Below are 19711 nucleotides of genomic sequence, written 5' to 3'. Positions count from 1 at the left end.
GGGTTTCCCTGATAGCTCAGTTGGTAAAGAATCTGCCTGCAATGCAGGAGACCCTGGTTCGATTCCTGGGTTGGGAAGATCCCCTGGAAAAGGAATAGGCTACCCACTCCAGTATTCTTGGGCTTCCCTTGTGGCTCAGCTGGTAAAGAATCCGCCCGCAATGCAGGAGACCTGGGTTCAGTCCCTGGGTTGGGAAGATCCCCTGGAGAAGGGAAAGGCTACCCACTCCAGTATTCTGGCCTGGAGAATTCCATGAACTGTATGGGGTTGCAAAGAGCAGGACACGACTGAGTGACTTTCACTTTCACCTTGGGTATGTTACTGAATTCCATCTTCCCCAATTTCTTTATCATCAAATAGAGATCATTGCACCTGGTCATACAATTATGGTGAGGGTGAAATCACAATCTATAAAATGCCCAGCATGATGCCTGGTGTGCACTAGGCACTCTAAGTGGCAGTTATTATTAATATTTTCAGGTGTGGGGAGCGATACAGGGTGATGGAGCAGACCTGCCCTGAATACAGGAGGGTGCATCAGCGGTTGGGCCCTGGGGAGAGGCTGAGCTCCCTTCCCCGGTTGTCTGCAGCTGGCTGTGGCCTAGTGCTGAACTCTTCTGTGTCTCATCTAGGAACACTGGGTAAACTGAATTCCTGCCCTCCCAAGAGGCCTGTCCGGTCCCTGACCCCTGCAGTCTGAGGCCAGGGCACGCTGGGCCAGAGGATCAATGGCCCAGGGGGATGGGTTCATTCAGTTCTTTATTGGTCATCTGGGCCCTAAAGCTGCCCTTCAACTTAGGGTCTCCCTGAACTGCACAGACTGAACTGCACTGCACAGAAAGACCTACCACCTACTGGGGCCAAGGAGGGGGCACAGAGGTGGTCGTCATCCTAATATACACACCCTACCCTTAGAGCTTATGTTCCAACACTGAGACTTCTAGTGGTGCAAACCTGTACCCTCAAGGTTTACATCTCACTATTCTCCAGCTGAATAGCATGAACCTCAAGCTCATTTGGGGAGTTCTTAGACCCCAGTGTTTCTCCTAGAAGTTCTTCTGCTCTCTCTCCAGCGTCCCCAGTCTCTACCTGTCCCCCAACCTCCCCTCCAGGGCCTGGGGCTTCTCTTACAGCATCAGCCTGTCCCCCAGCCTCCTGTACAGGCTCCAAGAACTCCCTTCTGGCCTCTGCCTGTCCTCCAGCTGCTTCTCCAGGATTCAGAGCGTCATGTTCTTCTTGTCTCGATGGGCTTTTAGCCAACAGAGGCTGCATCTCAACATCTTGTGGCTCCGGAGGCTCTCTGGGCTCTGTGTGCCTCGGAGCCTCTCCAGGGAAATTGACAAGCTCTGCAGGGGTCATAAGCCCATCCCCATTCAGGTCCTGAGTCTCCAGCACCTTGTCCACTACCAGGATCACCTGTGGAAGAGTCTGTAGTGACGGGATGCTCCCAGGAACCCTGACCCTCCCCATACACCCTACATCCCTGCCATGCGGGCTCTAAGCCCTCCTTTTACAGGGGATTCACTAAAAAAAAAAGTCATGATGACAAAAACAAAAGCAGACTTCCCTGGTGGTCTTCCCTGGTGGTCAGTGGTTAAGAATCCCCCTGCCAATGAAGGGGACATGGGTTCAAGCCCTGGTCCAGGAAGATTCCACGTGCCTGGGGGTAACTAAGCCCACACACCACAACTACTGAAGCCTGTGCACCCTAGGCAGTGCTCTGCGACAAGAGAAGCCACCACAATGAGAAACCCAAAGACCACAACTGGAGAGTAGCTCCTACTTGCCACAACTAGAGAAAGCTCGCCTGCAGCAATGAAGACCCAGTGAAGCCAAAAAAAAAAAAAAAAAAACCAAATCCCCAAGGAGCTGGGTCTTCTTCATGGAGAAGAAGAAGGGCTTACCGGGTTGGTGGTGGGAGAGTCAGAAGCTCCAGGGGCCAGAGCGGCTGTCAACATGGACAGCAGCTCCAGGCCATCCAGCTGTCCACTCTGGTCGTAGTCGTGGAGAGCAAAGAGGTAGAGGAGAACTAAGGAAGAGAAACTGGATCAGAAGAGGCATCAGGGGACAGCTGGATCAGGCAGGAGTCACGGGATCGCCTGATGTCAGTCCCAGCTCTGGTTGCCCTGAGCCTCCCGTCCACTGGTCCCATCGGCCCAGCCCCTTACCCTGCTCTCGGCTCATGTGCTCTGGCTCCTCTTCCATCCTCTCTAGTCCCTTTAGGTAGCTCTGTAGAAGTCTGGCAAAAAAATGGAAAATCAGCCCACTAGACACCAGTCTGCAGCCCCAGGCCTGGCTTCACCCCAGCCTACTCACCGAAGTTGCTCCTGGCCTGGCTCGAAGGGGTTGGGCAGAGGCAGATGCTGTGCTTCAGGGTCTAACCTGGAGAGGGAGGGAAGGACTGGCCTTGCAAAAAGCCTCCCCGAGGGCCCAGCCTCATAGCCTTCTACTCCCAAGCTCCTGATAGAGATCACCTCCCAGGCCCAAAAGGAGCTGCTTCTCCAGGTCCCCAAAAGCCTTGGGGGGAGCCTCAGGAGCACGACCTTACTCCCCAGATTCTGCCTTTGCAGATTCCTAGCTTAGATGTTAAGTGAAAATCCCAATAAAATATCTGGTTAGGTGGTGGCTGGAGGAGGCCACACCCAGTAGACACAAGGTGGAGCCCCAGGAAACCAACACAGTGGGTGGCAGGACGATGTGGATTGTGGCAACTCTTCTCCTGTGATGTTGATTGCTAAGGGACAGGTCTCTAGCTGAGCCCTGGTACTGCCCAGTTTTATATAGACCCAATGTGCTCTATAACATAAAATGGACCCTTTTCACCCACCACGTTGAGGTGTAGACATTGGTTTTAGAGTTTCAATCTGCTCAAGGGTTTTTATAACGCTCAAGATTTTCTCATAGTTCTGGACAGGGATCCCTGTTTGCTCAAGTCACTCCAGACGTGTGATGTCAGAGAACTGTCAGGAGCTGTTACAGCAACTTTTGTCACTGCTGCCAGCCCTCGCTGCTACTCGTGTATCCATCCCCTGACCACAGCCCGCATACCCCCTGCATAGTATGAATACACAAAACCTCGAAGAAGATACTCAAATAAAACACAAATGATATGCTAAGGATCTCTATTTCTTTGGAGCTTCTACTGTTAGAAGCTCCTGATAAAAGCAGCCCCTTCCGAAGCGCATAACCTCACACCTCATTGGAAATGAGCTCCCACTTCCAAGTGAGTCTAGAAAACAGGTGTCGATGCCCACTTTGGAGAGGACACTCCGACAAGCACAATGCAGTGGTTGAGGTGGTGGGGATGACACAGAAATCAAGGAGTGTATGCCCACTCTCCCAGCTCCCAGAGGGGCCCACACCACACCCTCCTGAGTCTCCCCCTGCTCTCAGCCCATGGCCCTGCCCTCTGAATGCCATTACCTCATGGTGCCATCTTTGGGAGCAGCCTGACTCAGGGGCAGGAGCAGCAGCAGTAACGTTCTCATCTTCACAGGTAACATCATTCCTGTAACTGGAAGTAGGAACAGGAGTAGGGAAGCAGAGGGAAGGGGTCTGCCACAGAGTGGGGATCGATGGATTAGACAGCAACGCCTCCCTCTGCCTCTGCCTGCCATCCAGGGAACAGGACTCCTGCACAGGGAGGAGCCACACAGGACATCAGCGATCCCCAATACATCTTATTTCAGATCCAGCATGTAAAGGGCATACTGCAGACCTGTGCTGGGTGAAGCTGAGCTGCAGACAGGAGCCTCTCCCTGCACCCAACTCCTGTTCCCCCCAGAGAAGTGCATGCCCAAGTCACTCCAGACATGTGATGTCAGAGAGCTGTCAGGAGCTGTTACAGCAACTTTTGTCACAGCTACTAGCCCTCACTGCCGCTCCTATAATCATCCCCCACTCCATCCTGCATACCCCTGCAGAGTATTAATGCACAAAACCTCGAGGAAGATACCCAAATAAAACAGAAACGATATGCTAATAATCTCTATTTCACAGGTAACATTAATGTGTGGCAGGGGGAGTGCTCAGAGAAGTGAAGTTTAAGCATATCTGATTTAGTTCAGTCCAATTATTTTACAGGTGGAAACTAGTTCAGAGAGGTTAAGAAAAAGGCCGAACTAGACATGCCAAGAGTGGGACTTCCCTGGTCGTCCCGTGGCTAAGACTCTACGCTCCCAATGCAGGGGGCCTAGGTTCAATCCCTGGTGGGGAACTAGATCCCACCAGGCCACAACTAAGAGTTTGCATCCTGAAACTAAAAGATCCCACATGCCGCAATGAAGACCTGGTGTAGCCAGTTAAATAAATATCTTTTAAAAAGAAGTGCAGAGAGTCACAAAAAGCCTTAAATAGGAAGGGAAACAAATTGTTGGTTTGCATTAATTAAAAACTCACTGAAGAACAAATCAAAAGAAACTCAGACTCTTTGAAATAGGTCAACGCTCAGGTAGGGTTTGAAAACACAACAAATCAGGGTCAATATAACAGTGGTCCCAAGAACTGCTATTTACTAAACGCAATTGGGGAAACCAGATCTCAGTATAAAGGAAAAAAACAAAAATGTTCTTTTAGGCCTACATTGCGTAGGTCCATTGGCAGCACAATCAATTGATTAAATAAAAACAGTCAAATAGAGGATCAACCAAAGCACAGAGCAAGAAGCTTTCTCATTAGTTCCAGGATCGTGTACATATCATGTGAGTTTCTGAGGAAGCAGAAGCCCTCCAGAGCTGAGGCCTGAAACCTCAAACTCCTTTCTAGGAAGATAAATCAACAGGTCCTTAATCATCTACAGCAGACAATTAGGAACCCTCTGAAATAGTGCCCTATGTTCTGACTGGCATTGAATTTTCCTGGAGAAAGGAGCATAGCTTTCAGCCAATTCTCAAGGAGTTCCATGACCCTGACAAGGTTCAGAACCACTGTAAAGGAAGATATCATCTTCCTAAGAGATCTTCCTAAAGCTGGTGAGCATCTGGCCAACAGGTAGATGCTTGTGTAGCTATTACACAAATAGAGCTGTCTTGAGCATGGAAGACCACAAGTAAGTGAAGCTACAGAAAGTCATAGACACTGTCCCCATTTTTCTATGCATAAGTTGGCCCGAAAAGATACAGTAAATCTACATGGTTTGTTGGTGTGGTCAAGTAGATGCACAGCTGCCTTAAGGCTGTTCATGGGGACTCCCCTCGTGATCCAGTAAAGAATCCATCTTCCAATGCAGAGGACATGGTTTTAATCCCTGGTCCAGGAACTAAGATCCCACATGCTGCGGGGCAACTAAGCTCACACGCCTCAACTACTGAGACCAAGCACAACAGAAGTTCCTTTGTGCTGCAGCCAAGACCCAATGTAACCAAAAATAAGTAAATATATAGATTTAAAAAAAAATAAGAATGTTCATGAACTTTGGCTGGCAACGTAGATCCTTGGGCTTTAGTTGTTGTAGCCAGGAGAGAAGATAGGTCTTGGACCCATCCAAGGGAGACAGAACTGAGCTCTCTATACTGCTTGGGGACCTTTAGCGGTCCCGCCACAGGGAACACACCTCAATGAAAGGATGGACTAGAAAAATATCCAGGCTTCCATGTCTGGGAGTATGAGAATAAACATTCCAATGAAAGTAACTACAAAGTTAGATAAAAGTAGAAAGTATATTTTTAAATGCATTTAGTTGGCAAGAAAGTAAGAAATACCCAGAGCATAAAGGCACAGTGGAAACAGTAATCCCTGGGGGAAAACTGTGCTTGAAGTCAACTTTTGCCTAGGGTATCTGCCAAACCAAGCCAACTGAACATGAATTATCAGCTGAATGCTTCATGCAATAGCAAAGACCAGAGATAAAGAATGCTTGGGCCCATTCAATGTGAAGAGACTAACAGGAGATTCCTTACATATCTTTGGGATTCAAATAGCTATCCTCTCAAAATGTAACTTATACAAAGAAAAGATTGATTCTCTTTTAAATGCAATGAGTGAGTTAAATAAATTAGACACAGATGATGTAAGAATTAGTGAACTGGAGAATAGGTCTAAATAAATGGTCCAGAGTACAGTTAATTGAGTCAAAGACATATAAAATATAAAACAAAGTAGCATGGAGGAGATAATAGAGAAAATTGGATTAAAAACAGAATTTGAAGAAATAGTAGCTGAGATTATTCTACTATGTTGCAAAACACTAACTCCCATCCAGGAAGCCCAACAAGCCCAGGCAGATTAAATAAACAGAAATACACATCTAGAATTGCTGTTCTGAAAAAACAGAAAACCAAGAAAAAGAGAAGATCTCAAAAGTACTCAAACTGAAAAGACAAATCACCTAAAAGGAAGAATAATTAGATGGACAGCTGATTTCACAACAGCAACAGTGATGCCAGAACACAGTAGTATAATATTTTAATGTGTCAAAAAAGGTGGGGGAAATTGCCATTTTAGATTTTTATTCTCAGCAAAATTATCTTTTAAGAATGAGATTAAACAAAATATGTTTGACAAATTTTAGATAACAGAATTTACCACCAACAGTTCTCTATTAAAGAAAATTCTAAGAGGTATAACTCAGGAAGAAGGAAAATGATCCCAGAAGGAACATTTGGAATGCATGGGAAAAGGGTGAAAGAAGAAATCAGAATGGGACTTCTCTGGTGGTACAGTGGATAGGAATTTGACTACCAATGCAGGGGACACAGGTTCAATCCCTGGCCTGGGAAGATTCCACACTGAGCAGAGCAACTAAGCCTGTGAACCATAACTATTGAGCCAGCGTGCAGCAACTACTGCAGCTCATGCACCTGGAGCCTGTGTTCCACAGAGAAACCATCACATCAGGAAGCCAGTGCACTCCCATGAAGAGTAGCCCTAGCTTGCGCAACTAGAGAAAGCCTGCTCGCAAAAATAGACCCAGCGCAACCACACACACACACACACAAATCAGAATGTGGGGAAATCTAACAAAGATTGTTAAACAATTATAATTATATTACTATATGGGGCAAAAAAAGATGGTGGGAGCTACATTATTGGACAACATTAAGATATAAGGTGAGGACAGTTTTTTGGGAAGACAGTGGACATAATGATCAACTGTTAACTATGCATGTAAAATTTTTCTAATAACCGCTAAAAGATAGAAATGAAATGTTTGACCTCAAACAAGCAGAAAAAAAAGGAATGGAAATTTTTTAAAATCATTCCAAAGGAAGGCAGGAAAACAGAAAAAAGAGAAGCTAAAAATGAATTAAATGATTAAAAAGGAAGACAAGTAGAAAGCATAAAATAAGATAGTAAAATAGATCCAAGTGTATCAGTAATCATAATAAACATAAATTGTATAAATTCATCAGTTAAGAAATAGAGATTATCAAAATTACATAAAACAACATACAAATCACATGCAATTTTCAAGAGATTAAGAGATTAACACAGAAAAGTTGAAAGCAAAATGGTGGGAAAAGGATACATAAAGCAATACTAGAGAAAAGAAAACCAACATAGCTTTATCAATATTAGAATAAATGGACCTTAAGGTGAAAAGCATTATTATAGATAAAAGCATGTCATTATAAAATGCATGAAAATTTAATCCCCTAGGAAGGTATAATAATTCTGAACCTGTAGATACCTAATAACATAGCCTAAAAACATCTAAAATGATAAATGGCATAACACTACACACCTATTGTTATTTAGCTGCTAACTCATGCCCAACTCTTTGTGACCCCATGGACTGTAGCCTGCCAGGTTCCTCTGTCCATGGGATTTCCCAAGCAAGTATACTGGAGTGGGTTGCCATTTCCTCCTCCAGGGAATTTGTTCAAACCCATAGAATGTACAACACCAAGGATGAACCCTGTGGTTGACTGTGGACTTTGGATGATTATGCTGTGTCAGTTTAGGTTCTCAATTCATCATGTACCATTCTGGTGGGCGTAGTGATAATGGACAAGGCTGTGCGTATATAGGGAATTATATGGGAAACTTCTCAGTTTTGCTGCAAACTTAGAACTGCTCTAAAACAAAGTCTTTAGAAAAAAAGCTGGCATAAACTCAATCAGAAAAATCTAATCTGCTATTATGGGGGAGAATTTAACATATATCAAACAGTATCTGAAAGATTAAATAGACTACAAATTAGTAAAAACGTAGACAGATGATTGGATAAAACATTTACTAAACTTGAGCTAATGGACAAATAGAAAACCCAACTCCAGTCACTTAGCAAATGCATATTCTCAACACATGTGGATTATTTATAAAAACTGAAAAGCAGAAGGCCAAAGAATGTGACTCAACAAGTATTAAAGAATCAGTCTCATACTGTTATGAGATTAAAAGCAATTACATTAGGAATCAGTAACAAAAATGATGTAAAAAATCTCATTTAGGGAATTCTCTGGCAGTACAGTGGTTAGAACTCTGGGCTTTCACTGATGAGGGTCTGGGTCTCTGGTTGGGGAACTAAGATTCCACAAGCTGCATAGTACAGCCAAAAAAAAAAAAAAATTATAAGTTATATAAAAACTGTAAAAGGCACATTTAAATATACATCAGAGAAAAATATCATAATGGAAATTTTTCAGTACTTAAAATTGAATAATACTGGAAACATTTACATCAAAGCAAGATACATAGCTAAAACAGAGGGGAAATGAATTGACTTAAAAACTTAAAAGAAAGGCTAAAAGCTAATGAGTTAAGTTTCCAACTCAAGAAGCTAGTAAAAGAGAATAAACCTAAAGAAATTAAAAGAAATGAAATAACAAAAGATAGAATAAATTTAAAATACAATAGAAAGGAGTATGCATCTATCTGTGTGTGCTAAGTCACTCCAGTCATGTTTGACTTTGCAACTCCACGGACTGGACTATACGTAGCCCACCAGGCTCTTCTGTTCATGGGATTTTTCAGGCAAGAGTACTGGAGTGGATTGCCATTTCCTTCTACAGAGGATCGTCCAAAGCTAAACAGCTGTGTTTCTTCAAAAGGAGTAATAAGTTAGAAAACGTCCAACAATTTTCATTAAGAACAAAGAGAAAAGGCACAAATAAACAACATTAGGAATTAAAAGCAGACATAACTGTAGAAATAGAAGACAGTTGTAAACTTAGCAGATATAGCCATTTTCCTAGAAAAACTTAACATCAAAACTGACATCAAAAGAAATAGCAAATTTTGCTTTTTTTTTCAAATTCTAAAAGTCCTACAACCCTTGAAGAAATTGAATTATGAGTATTAACCTATATTGTTTTAGGAGCTATAAACTATAAACTAAAGCTATAAACCTGAACTATTTCTAGAGTGTTGGGGGCCAGAGTGAGGCACTCGGCCCGTGGCAAAGGTCATGAGGAAGGAGGCTCGACATACGCAAAGGTGGGATCAAGCCTCAGGAGTCCCCCTGGAAATTCTCGAGCATCCACCCCCAAAACCAGAGCCTGCCCACTTTACTACTTTGTACTCTCACCTACACCTCTGACTTTACGAGGGGCTGTCCCCCACCACCTCTTTCGGAGAAGGAGTTAACTTAGAGCTCCAGTTAATAAAAACTCCTGGGCGTGACAAGAGTGTTTTAACCTACAAACTCCTCTGAAGGTTCTCTAGCCTGCCTGACAGGCTTGTCCGGCCACATGTGATCGCTCACAGCCTCCCAACTGTGAGAGGCACGAGAGGCTTTAAACCTTCTAAAAACAGGTTCCTTAGAAAAGTTAGAAAACCATTAGTATAAGTATAGTGGGCTGATTAGAAACTGTATTGGTGAAGGGTTTTTCATTTGTTGAGCCAATGTTTGTTGCTAAGTCTCCACATCCCCTGCCCTTACACACATTAATGAATATATAGAAGAAATAAGTATTAACCTTTGATATAAGTCACGTTAGACCTTAGGCTAAGTAAACTCTTTCCTTAACTAAAACCTACTATACCCTCACCCTATAGGAATGTAACTTTATTTGGGTGGCGTCTGTTTTAAGAATAATTACCCCTGGAGAAATAAGTGTCCTGGTTGACTGACTGCTGTCACAAGGAGAGGGTCATAAATTGTCAGCAGGCCCCCTGGCCAGAAGATGATGTAACACCCCTAAGACCTCTGTATACATTTGTATGAAGCACCTGACTTTGATAAAAGTCAGGACTGCTAACCCCGCGTGACTTTTGCATAACATCTCAGTGTATAAAAGTAGACCATGGAAAATAAAGAATTGGGATCAGTTTCTCAAAATACTGGTCTCCCCATGTCGCTGTCTCTCTTACACTCTGGCTGAGTCTCCATCTGGAGTGCGGAACCCACCAAGCTTACTAATTTTGTCTGGGCTTCTAAGATCTGACCGGGGAGGCCTCAGTGTCTCCTCTCCTTCGGGAGAACGGAAGGACGCCTGCGACCTACGTAAGTGGTGCAAGCTTCTTGTCTTGAAGTTTTATTGGTCTCCCGCGTAAACCAAGCTACTCAGCCTCTTTTCTCCACTGATTTTTCCTACTGAGCTATCCTCATCCTATTACTCTTTACATCTTTAATTAACATCTAATTGAAGCTATTGTATCCTGATCCTCGATGACGCCGTCCCCGCTTCAAACTCCCTGGATCAGCCGGGGCTGGACCCCGGCAGTAGAGCAACCTGCCAATTAATTACCATAAAACTCTGATCTAACAGTGTCATCCTGAGGATTACATAAGGAAGAACACAAATAGAAAAGAAATTATAAAGATATTTATAGCTGTGCTATTAATAGCAGTCAAAGCACTGTAAACAACCTGAATGTGTAACATTTAGACAGGCTAAGCAAATCATACTATGTGACAGAGCCATTAAAAATGATAAATATTTCTAAATTTGTTTTAAAGGAAAAAAATGGACAGATTTGAGTATATTAAAAGTATGAACTTCTGTATTATGAAAGAGATCATGAATCAAGTTCAGAAGACAAGTGATGAAGGACTGGAGGGAACAGCATTCAAAGCTATTAGGGTTTTCAGGATGTGCTGTTCACCACCACTCCCAGCAGGGGCTTTGAGATAGAAATCTCCATGGAAACCCCATGGAGACTGAGTGAAAATCCAATAACTGCAGCATTATGTGAGGGTGAGGATCAGAGAAAAGGCCCTGCCCACAGTGGGTTTCTGGTTAGGAAGCAATGGCTTAGCAAGGGTCTAGGTGAGTGGACAGGAGGGCTGCCTCACCCAATTCTTGGTACCCAGTGTGCTACGGGTTTGAAGATAGGAGGCTGAGGGCTCCAGGCTCTAGGGTAGAAATAGGGGCACAAAATGGTTGAATAGGCCAGCTGGCCAGAAGGGGCCAAAAGGAGAACGACAGTAGGCATAGACTTTGGTCTGGATGAGGCAGAGGACGCCATGGGAAGCAGCAGCCCAAGTCAAGACCTTTGGTGACAAGGACAAAGGAGGTGAGCCTTCGTAGGGAAGGCAAGTGTCAATATAAGTCTATAGAATAAGGGCTAGTTCTCTTCAATTCTTATATTTAATGAGCACACTACTATATGGTATGCACTAACTTGTAAGTAAGATGATAATATTAGGTAAAATTACTCATTCTTTTTTCTCCATAACACTACATATTTATATAAATAGGAAAAGATACAAATGTTAAAACGACAATTTAAGAGAAAAACAGAAACACAGAATTGCTAAGGAATAGGGGATGTAGCCCAAAGTTTAACGGTATGGGCCCTAACCTCAGGCTGGCCTAAGTTCAAATGCAGACTCTGAAACTCACCAACTGTGTGACTTCTGTGTTTTGGAACCTTGATCTGTAACATGAGGATGATGAGAGCATCTCTCAGGGTGTGGTGAAGGTTCGATAAGACAAGATGTGTAAAACGCGGCACCTGGTGATATTATACAATAAGGCAATTTTCCTCCCAGAAGTTTTTCTGGACTGCTCTGCAGGGGCTTCACACATACCTACCATTCTGGTCTCCCCACCTGGATATCTTTAAATTGTTTTCTCCTCCCCATCTGTTTACTGTCGAGACCTGGGCCAACAGGAGGCACAGGAATAATTTAAATCCCCCAGAGCTGCCAAAACCTATTATCCAGGCTTAATGCATTATCACCACTAGGAGTTGCCTTTTGGAAACTACAAAGAATGACTGGTGGGAGCCGTTCAGGCATAAAGGAGAAGCACCCATCAGATCCAGTCACTCATTAGGTCAACGGTGCTGGTTTGAAAAACCTGTCTACCCTCAGTGAGGGAAGGGGAGGGTGGGATGAGTTGGAAGAGTAGCCTTGGCGTATATACACTACCATAGCTAGCTAGTGGGAGGCTGCTGTACAGCACAGGGAGCTCGCAGCTCGATGCTCCGTGATGACCTAGAGAGATGGGATGAGGGGGTAGAAGGGAGGTTCAAGAGGGAGGGGATACATGTATATGTATGGCACTGTGGCAAAGAACCTGCCGAACCTGCCTGACAGTGTAGGAGATGCAGTTTCGATCCCTGGGTCGAGAAGACCCCCTAGAGAAGGAAATGGCAACCCACTCCAGTATTCTTGCCTGGAAAATCCCATGGATAGTAGAGCCTGGAGGGCTATAGTCCATGGGGTCGCAAAACTGTCAGTCACAACTTAGCAACTAAACAACAAATAGCTGATTTACTTCATTGTACTGCAGAAACTAACACAACATTGTAAAGCCATTATACCCCAATAAAAATCAAATAAAATACAGAAAAAAAGGAAAGGGAAAAAAAAGAAAAACATATCTACCAAGTCTTTCTTTCTTTTTTTTTTTTTTTTTTTACCAAGTCTTTCTTGTGAGAAATAGCTGAAGTCAAATTTGCCTTTCTTTGTATGTGATCCGGACTTAGGAAGTCACTTATAATGAACAGCGGAAATGATGCCACGTGACCTCCAAGTCTGAGTCATAAAAGGCAACAGGGTTTGTGCCTGGTTCTGGCTCTCTCTCTCTCCCTCTCTTGACATGCAGTTACACCTTGAACCACTGTGGAAGAAGTCTGCTGTGCTGAAAAGACCACGCGGAGGAAGCACATAAGGAGAGGGATGCTTGAGAGGTCCTGGTTGTGACTCCTGCAGCTCCCAGCTGCTCACTTCCCACCCAAGGGCCAGGCAGGTGAGAGAGCAAAACTGCAGATGATTCCAAGCCCCAGCCTTCCAGCTATCCCAGCCAACACTGCCGGAGCAGAACTGAGCTTGTCTTCACAGTCCTGCACAGAATGTACACTCACAGGTATAGTCAATGCTATTGTTTTCGGCCACTAAGCTTTGAGGCGATTTGTCAGTTGTCATAATGATAGATTGGCTTCTTGGAAGTCACACAGGACTCTGCTCTCAGAAGGGCCCTGGGCTTAGACTAAGGTTCCGCTGTCTCTGTCTTGAAATTCTCAATATTTTCTTATATTGGGCCCTGAAAAGGATGACCTGGTCCTGAACCCTGCCCACATGAATTACTCTTATTTTCCTCCTCTTGGTCCTATGTATTTGTCACATGCAGGCAACTATTCAGCATGTGCAGTGGACAGGGCTATGGAACCAGCCAGACCTAAGTTCAGATCCCAGCTGCACCACAGACTGTCCCTGTGACCTTGAGTAGGTTAATTATCCCTCAGTAAACTTATCTGCAGGATGGAGATAATAATAATACTTACTTCACAGAGTTCCAGTGAATACTAAGTGGATAACGAATTACTCCTTGCACAAGGAGTCTTATTCTTGTCCCTGTCTCTGATAGCTTCTTGTTTTAAAGAACCCTCCATAGCCACATCCGCTTCCCTGGTGGCTCAGTCAGTAAAGCATCTGCCTGCAATGTAGGAGACCCAGGTTCCGTCCCTGGGTCGGGAAGATCCCCTGGAGAAGGAAATGGCAACCCACTCCAATATTCTTGCTTGAATATTCCATGGACAAAGGAGCCTGGTGGGCTACAGTCCATGGGGTGGCAAGAGTCAGATTCGAATTAGTGACCAAACCACCACCACACCCACATCAGAGTAATCTTTTGCTGGAACTCCACTGCTCCAAAACTTTCAGTGGGTCCCTATTTCTATTATAGTTCAGTCTTCACCTGAACATTCAAGGCCTTCTCTGATCAGATATCATGTTACCATTTTTAGACTCATCTTCCAAATTTCCATCATCCTAACATTTTGCTTCAAACAGATGGGTTCAGGAGTATGTGGAAATACTTTTCACTTTCACCTTGCAGTTCTTTTGCCCAAGCTGTTTCATCCCTTACCTGAAATATCTTGGGCCTTCCTAACAACCTTAACACTCTGGTTGCAGTCCACTGCAGAAGCAAATAACTGCATATGGGCTTTCAGTGTCATCTCAGTAATATTCTCCTAAGTCATGCTTCCAAATGGGACATTTTTAGTCCAGATAACTCACCTCTATGATTTAAAGGAAGCCAGACTAAGACATGCTTCCCTGGTGACTCAGTCGGTAAAGAATACACTTGTAATGCAGGTTCGATCCCTGCATTGGGAAGATTCCCTGTTGAAGGTATGGCAACCCACTCCAGTATCTTGCCTGGGAAATCTCAAAAACAGAGGAGCCTGATGGGCTACAGTCCATGGCGTCACAAAGAGTCGGACACAACTGAGTGACTAAACCACCAGCACCACCAGGCTAAGGCAGCTCAAGTAACATTTAATGAGGTTGGTGTAATGTGATTTCTTCACCCTTTCACATTTCTAACTATTTATTGAAGAGTTGTTTGCCATGTCCTTCTCCAGGGGATCTTCCTGACTCTGGGATCAAACCTGGGTCTCCTGCATTGTGGGCAGATTCTTTACCATTTGAGCTACCCGGGAAGCCCTTGTAAGCAACAGAAATAAAGCAGTTATTGAAAACTGCCTGTCAAATAAATATGTTCCTAATAATTTTCTATAACTACAATGTGGTTAAACACAATTTACCCTAATGACCACAGAAAAGCCACCACAATTATTAGAGTTGTTATATAATCCAATAAAGTTATTTACATCACACACACACACACACACACACATTCACAATGACCCTCCAGTATTTGATTTCTTCAAGCCTTTGCATCAGTGCATAGGAGGAGAGCCTGGCCTTGGAGTTGGAATTCCAATCAAATCCAGTCTGTCATAGTACTAACAGTGTGATCTCGGCAGGTGTTGTGGGGCCTCCACTCTAAAAAATGAGGATAGGGACTTCTCTTGCAGTCCAGTGGTTAAGACCTTGTGCTCCCAGTGCAGGGGCCTTGGTTTCCGGGGACTCAGATTTGATCCCTTGTTGGAAAACTAATATCCCTCATGCCCCATGTGCATGCTAAGTCGCTTCAGTCGTGTCCGACTCTGCCTGACTCTATGGACTGTAGCCGCCAGGCTCCTCTGTCCATGGGATTTCCCAGGCAAGAATACTGGAGTGGGTTGCCATGCCCTCCTCCAGGGGATCTTCCCCACCCAGGGATGGAACTGGTGTCTCTTACCTCTCCTGCATTGGCAGGCAGGTTCTTTACCACTGACCACCTGGGAAGCCCCTCATGCCCCATACTGCTACTGCTACTGCTAAGTCACTTCAGTCGTGTCCGACTCTGTGCGACCCCATAGACAGCAGCCCACCAGGCTCCCCTGTCCCTGGGATTCTCCAGGCAAGAATACTGGAGTGGGTTGCCATTTCCTTCTCCAATGCATGAAGGTGAAAAGTAAAAGTGAAGTTGCTCAGTCCTGTCCGACTCTGAGCAACCCCATGGACTTCAGCCTACCAGGCTCCTCCATCCATGGGATTTTCCAGGCAAGAGTACTGGAGTGGGGTGCCATCGCCTTTTCCGTCATGCCCCATAGTGAGGCCTAAAAAATACAACCCCCCTCCCCCCCCAAAAATGAGGATAACGTTATCTATCTGGAAGGGGCTCAGGGAGGATGCACTGGAAAATGTAGGTAGAGTGATTGGCAATGAGTATTGCTCCCTGAATATTTCAGAGACTCTAGGATGTGGGAGAGCCTTTTCATTGCTTGACTTTCCATCTAGTGCAAAACTACTTGCACAGCACCCCTGTCAATGGCCATCAGCCTCCACTGGACTTCCCAGGACAGGAGCCTGGCACCTCACAGGGCATCCATTCCATTTCCAGCTAATACTGTTGGAAGTTATTTGGAACTCAATCTTCTCCCTTAACTCTTCCCTCCAGAGCCGCCTGTGACTCTAGCACAACCCCACCCCCTCGCAAGAGAAGAGGCAATGGCTATACAGACCAAGAAGTCCCACACCTTAGAGCTGGGCTCCCCTGCCATTTCCATCAGGGTGATAACCCTCGGTTCTTCCTTCTCCTCCTCTGTCAAATGAGGATGAAACTCCTGCCAGCCTCCCCTCCCCCCGGGATTGTCAGAGCAACGAATAAGACCAGAAGGGAAAAGCCTTTGGGGGGATGATGAACTTCACCCTCCCCACCCCCACCCCGACCCATCGTCGCCAAGGAGCTCAGGTCTCAGGTCTCCCTTTCCAGGCCTTCCCTCTACCTGCTCTCAGGGGTAACCTCGGAGAGGGGCCCAGAGGCTGGAGCCGGCGCTCCTGCTGCGTCCGAGCCGCAAGGGATGCGGAGGGACTGCGCCTTCAGCATCCGGCCCGGAGCCAGGAGGCCACCCCCGCCCGCGGTCCAGCCCCGCGGCGCGCAGCATCGCCCGGCTGCCCGCGGCGGGATCCCAGGCCACCCACCGGGCGGGGCTGGCACCCACCTGCGGCGGCGCCGGTCCGTCTGGGTCGTCGCTGGAGGCTGTGCGCCGCCGCCGCCGCCGCGCCTCGGCTCCCGCCGCCCGGCCCTCCCCCGGACCGCTCCACGTGGCCGCTCCACGTCGCCGTCCGGGTTGCGGCCGCCGCCCTGGCCCGGGCAGAGTCCCGAGCGCCAGCGCTGCGGGCAGGATCCCTGCCCCGCCCCGCAGACCCCGGCCCACACCCGGCGAGAGTGTGTGGTGTGTGTATATATATGTATGTGGGTGTGCGCGCGTGACAGATACAGACAACTATAGAGGCAGAGAGACAGATGATGAAGTTGATGTATATAAGAAGCATATTAACTGGGGGGCCCACTCCCTGCTGGGACCCAGATGTGTGTGACAAGACAGAAGGTAACTTACTGTTAGCCTGTGGGATTGTGACTGTGTATGTAGCTGTGTGGATGAGGGGCTGGTGACACCGTAGGGAGGGGTGTTGTGTGTGGCCGTGTATCCAGTATCACAGTACTTGAGAGAGTTTGGTCGGTGCATGACTGGCTGACTGGGTGTGTGACAGTACAGGATGTTAGTAGTGTGTCTGTTAGGGTATCTGTGTGAACTCTTCCTGTTTGTGATGCTCAGGTGACACTTGCAGCTGTCGGCTTCCAGTGAAGGTATCATTGTGTGACTGTGACTGCACATCCCTGAGAGGTCGCTCCATCTGAGCCACGGTGGGGGGAGGGGACCTGGGAAAGCATCATCTTAAGGGCGATGGTTTGCCGGTACAGTGATGCAGTGTGTGGTTGTAGCTTTGCGGTTAAATGGAGTATCCCCAGTTTTCTCACAGTGGCCAGTTCCTCCAATGAGGCTTCAGACTACTTTCTCACTCACTGGGTCAGGACCTTTTTAGTGAATGACTTATCTCCCTGGAATCTTCAACTTCTCCCTCTCCGGATCAGCTCCTTCTCATCAGAGTCCATTGCAACAACAAACTCACTCTCATCAAAGTCACCTGGTCCTCCTTCCTGTGGTGGACACTGCTGGACACTACCTCCTTTGGTCATGGTATCGTTGGTTTTGCCAACACTATTCCTCTCTCTCCGGTCATTTCTTTTTAGTTTCTTCTGTGTCATGGAGTTCCTCTGGGCTCTTTCCTCATTCCCCATCTGCTCATGTGTTCTTCCATTCACATAGCTTCCATCACTATCTCTCCTGGGTTGAATTCTGTACCTCAAAAATTCGTATGTTAGAGTCCTAACCCCTAGTACCTCAGAAGGTGACTGTATTGGGAAATAGGGTGGTTGAAGATATAATTAGTGAATATGGGGTCATACTGGAGTAGGTTGGGTCCCTAATCCAATATTTTTTTTCCAATAAAAAGTGGAAATTTGGACACACATACACAGGCATGTGCGCATACACACACACACACATACTCTCTCTTTCCTCCCTCCCTCCCTCTCTCTCTCTCACACACACAAACACACACAGGAAGAACAGCATGTGAGATTTGGGCAGAAGTTAGAGTGAAGCTTCTACATGCCAAGGAATGCTGGAGATTTCCAGGGAACCCCCAGAAGCAAGAAGAGAGGTGTGGAATAGAGTCTTCCTCATTGGTCTCAGAAGGAACCAATCCTTCTGGCACTTTGATCTTGGATTTCCAGTTTCCAGAACTGTGAGACAATAAGTTTGTTTTTCAAGATACCAGTTTGCAGCACTTTGTTATGGCAATCCTACAAGTTAATGTATCATCTGAATGCTGATAACTACCATATCTCAAATGCAATCTCTTAGCCCCAGAACACTTCTGGAGCTGAACAGCCTACTGACTTGTGTCAGATTTTAAGTTTTAAAGGTGACTGAATGACAGCACAGAGAGGTCAGTGCCAATGAAAGAGAAGTTTAATGTTACAGTTCCTTTAAGAAGAAGAGGCACAGCTTACCAAACAGGACCACAGAGGGAAGCACCAATGTAGGTCAGAGGCAGAAAGGAGCAAGGGGAAGGCACAAGCCACAGCCTTTATTATGCTAGAAAAGCGAGACAGGGCAGGGTGAACAGTTTAGGGTTGACCAGCTTGAAAAACTTCAGAGGGCTTTGGGGGCACAGAGGCCGTCCCTAGTTGACGAGTTGGTTGGTTTAGGAAAGGGAGAATATTGGTTTGGTGTGTGAGAGTTGGATAAAGGAAGTGGTTCAGAGTATGGCCTCTAGGTTTTTTTTTTTTTTTTTTAATCTTTTGGTTGCACCGTGTAGCATGTGGGATCTTAGTTCCCCAACCAGGGATCAACCTCTCACCCCCTGCAATGCAAACTTGGGAGTCTTAACCACTGGGCCACCAGGGAAATCCCAGAGGATAGCCTTTGGATTGCAGGAGGGAGGTGAACAACTCTGGCTGTTAGTTTGGCCTTGTGATTAATTGATGCCAAATAGACAAATTCAGAATCTAAGAAAACACAATTAGAACACCTATCAGCACCCCAGCCTCTATGTGTCTGAGTCAGAATACACCATCTTCCTCTTCAAAACTTCCCCTCCCCCCATTTCCCTATCCCAGGGTCAAGTCCCATATGCATCCCTGAATCTACATAGTCAGAAAACTGGGGGTCATTCATGATTCCTCCTTCTTCCCCCACCTCCAACCTACTACCAAGTCCTATCAATTCTGCCTCCTATCTTAATAATCTTCAGGCTTCTCCTGAGCTTCCCCCAGGCCAGGCAGCCACGCTCCATGCCAAAGTTCTGTTAACAGCCTCTAACTGACCTTCTGTTCTCATCCCCCTCCAGTCCATTCTCCAAGTAACCTGAATGTTTCTTCTAAAACATAACTCTGATCATGTCACCCCTGCATGCTAAGTCGCTTCAGCTTATAACCCTAGACTGTAGCCTGCCAGGTTCCTCTGTCCATGGGATTCTCCAGGTTAGAATACTGGAGGGGGTTACCATTTCCTTCTCTGGGGGATCTTCCCCACCCAGGGATTAAACCTGCATCTCTTATGTCTCCTGCATTGGCAGGCAGGTTCTTTACCACTAGCAGCACATGGGAAGCCCAATCAAGTCACCCACTAAAACTCT

The 19711-nt window shown here is 45.9% G+C and overlaps 1 protein-coding gene across 4 annotated transcripts in view; it reads right to left on the bottom strand.

The window, feature by feature from the left end:
* Positions 1-292: 292 nt before the first annotated feature.
* LOC109566295 (guanine nucleotide-exchange factor SEC12) overlaps positions 293-19711 on the bottom strand; it is a 31650-nt gene continuing 12231 nt past the window's right edge. The window contains exons 1-6 of one of the 4 annotated variants that reach the window (XM_019970556.2): positions 16666-16822; positions 3424-3514; positions 2317-2382; positions 2169-2239; positions 1905-2029; positions 293-1416 (exon numbers count right to left, since the gene is read on the bottom strand). In XM_019970556.2, coding sequence (XP_019826115.2) covers positions 970-1416; positions 1905-2029; positions 2169-2239; positions 2317-2382; positions 3424-3506 — 792 coding nt within the window. In that variant the 5' untranslated portion in view covers positions 3507-3514; positions 16666-16822 and the 3' untranslated portion in view covers positions 293-969. Of the gene's footprint in view, positions 1417-1904; positions 2030-2168; positions 2240-2316; positions 2383-3423; positions 3634-16449; positions 16573-16665; positions 16823-19711 lie in introns of those variants that run through there. The other 3 variants (XM_070798972.1, XM_019970557.2, XM_070798971.1) reach the window with 3 other exon arrangements.

The sequence above is a fragment of the Bos indicus genome, chromosome 11 (genome assembly GCF_029378745.1).
Source record: "Bos indicus isolate NIAB-ARS_2022 breed Sahiwal x Tharparkar chromosome 11, NIAB-ARS_B.indTharparkar_mat_pri_1.0, whole genome shotgun sequence".
NCBI classification, from domain to species: Eukaryota; Metazoa; Chordata; class Mammalia; order Artiodactyla; family Bovidae; genus Bos; species Bos indicus.
This window is presented reverse-complemented; position numbering and strand designations above follow the sequence as displayed.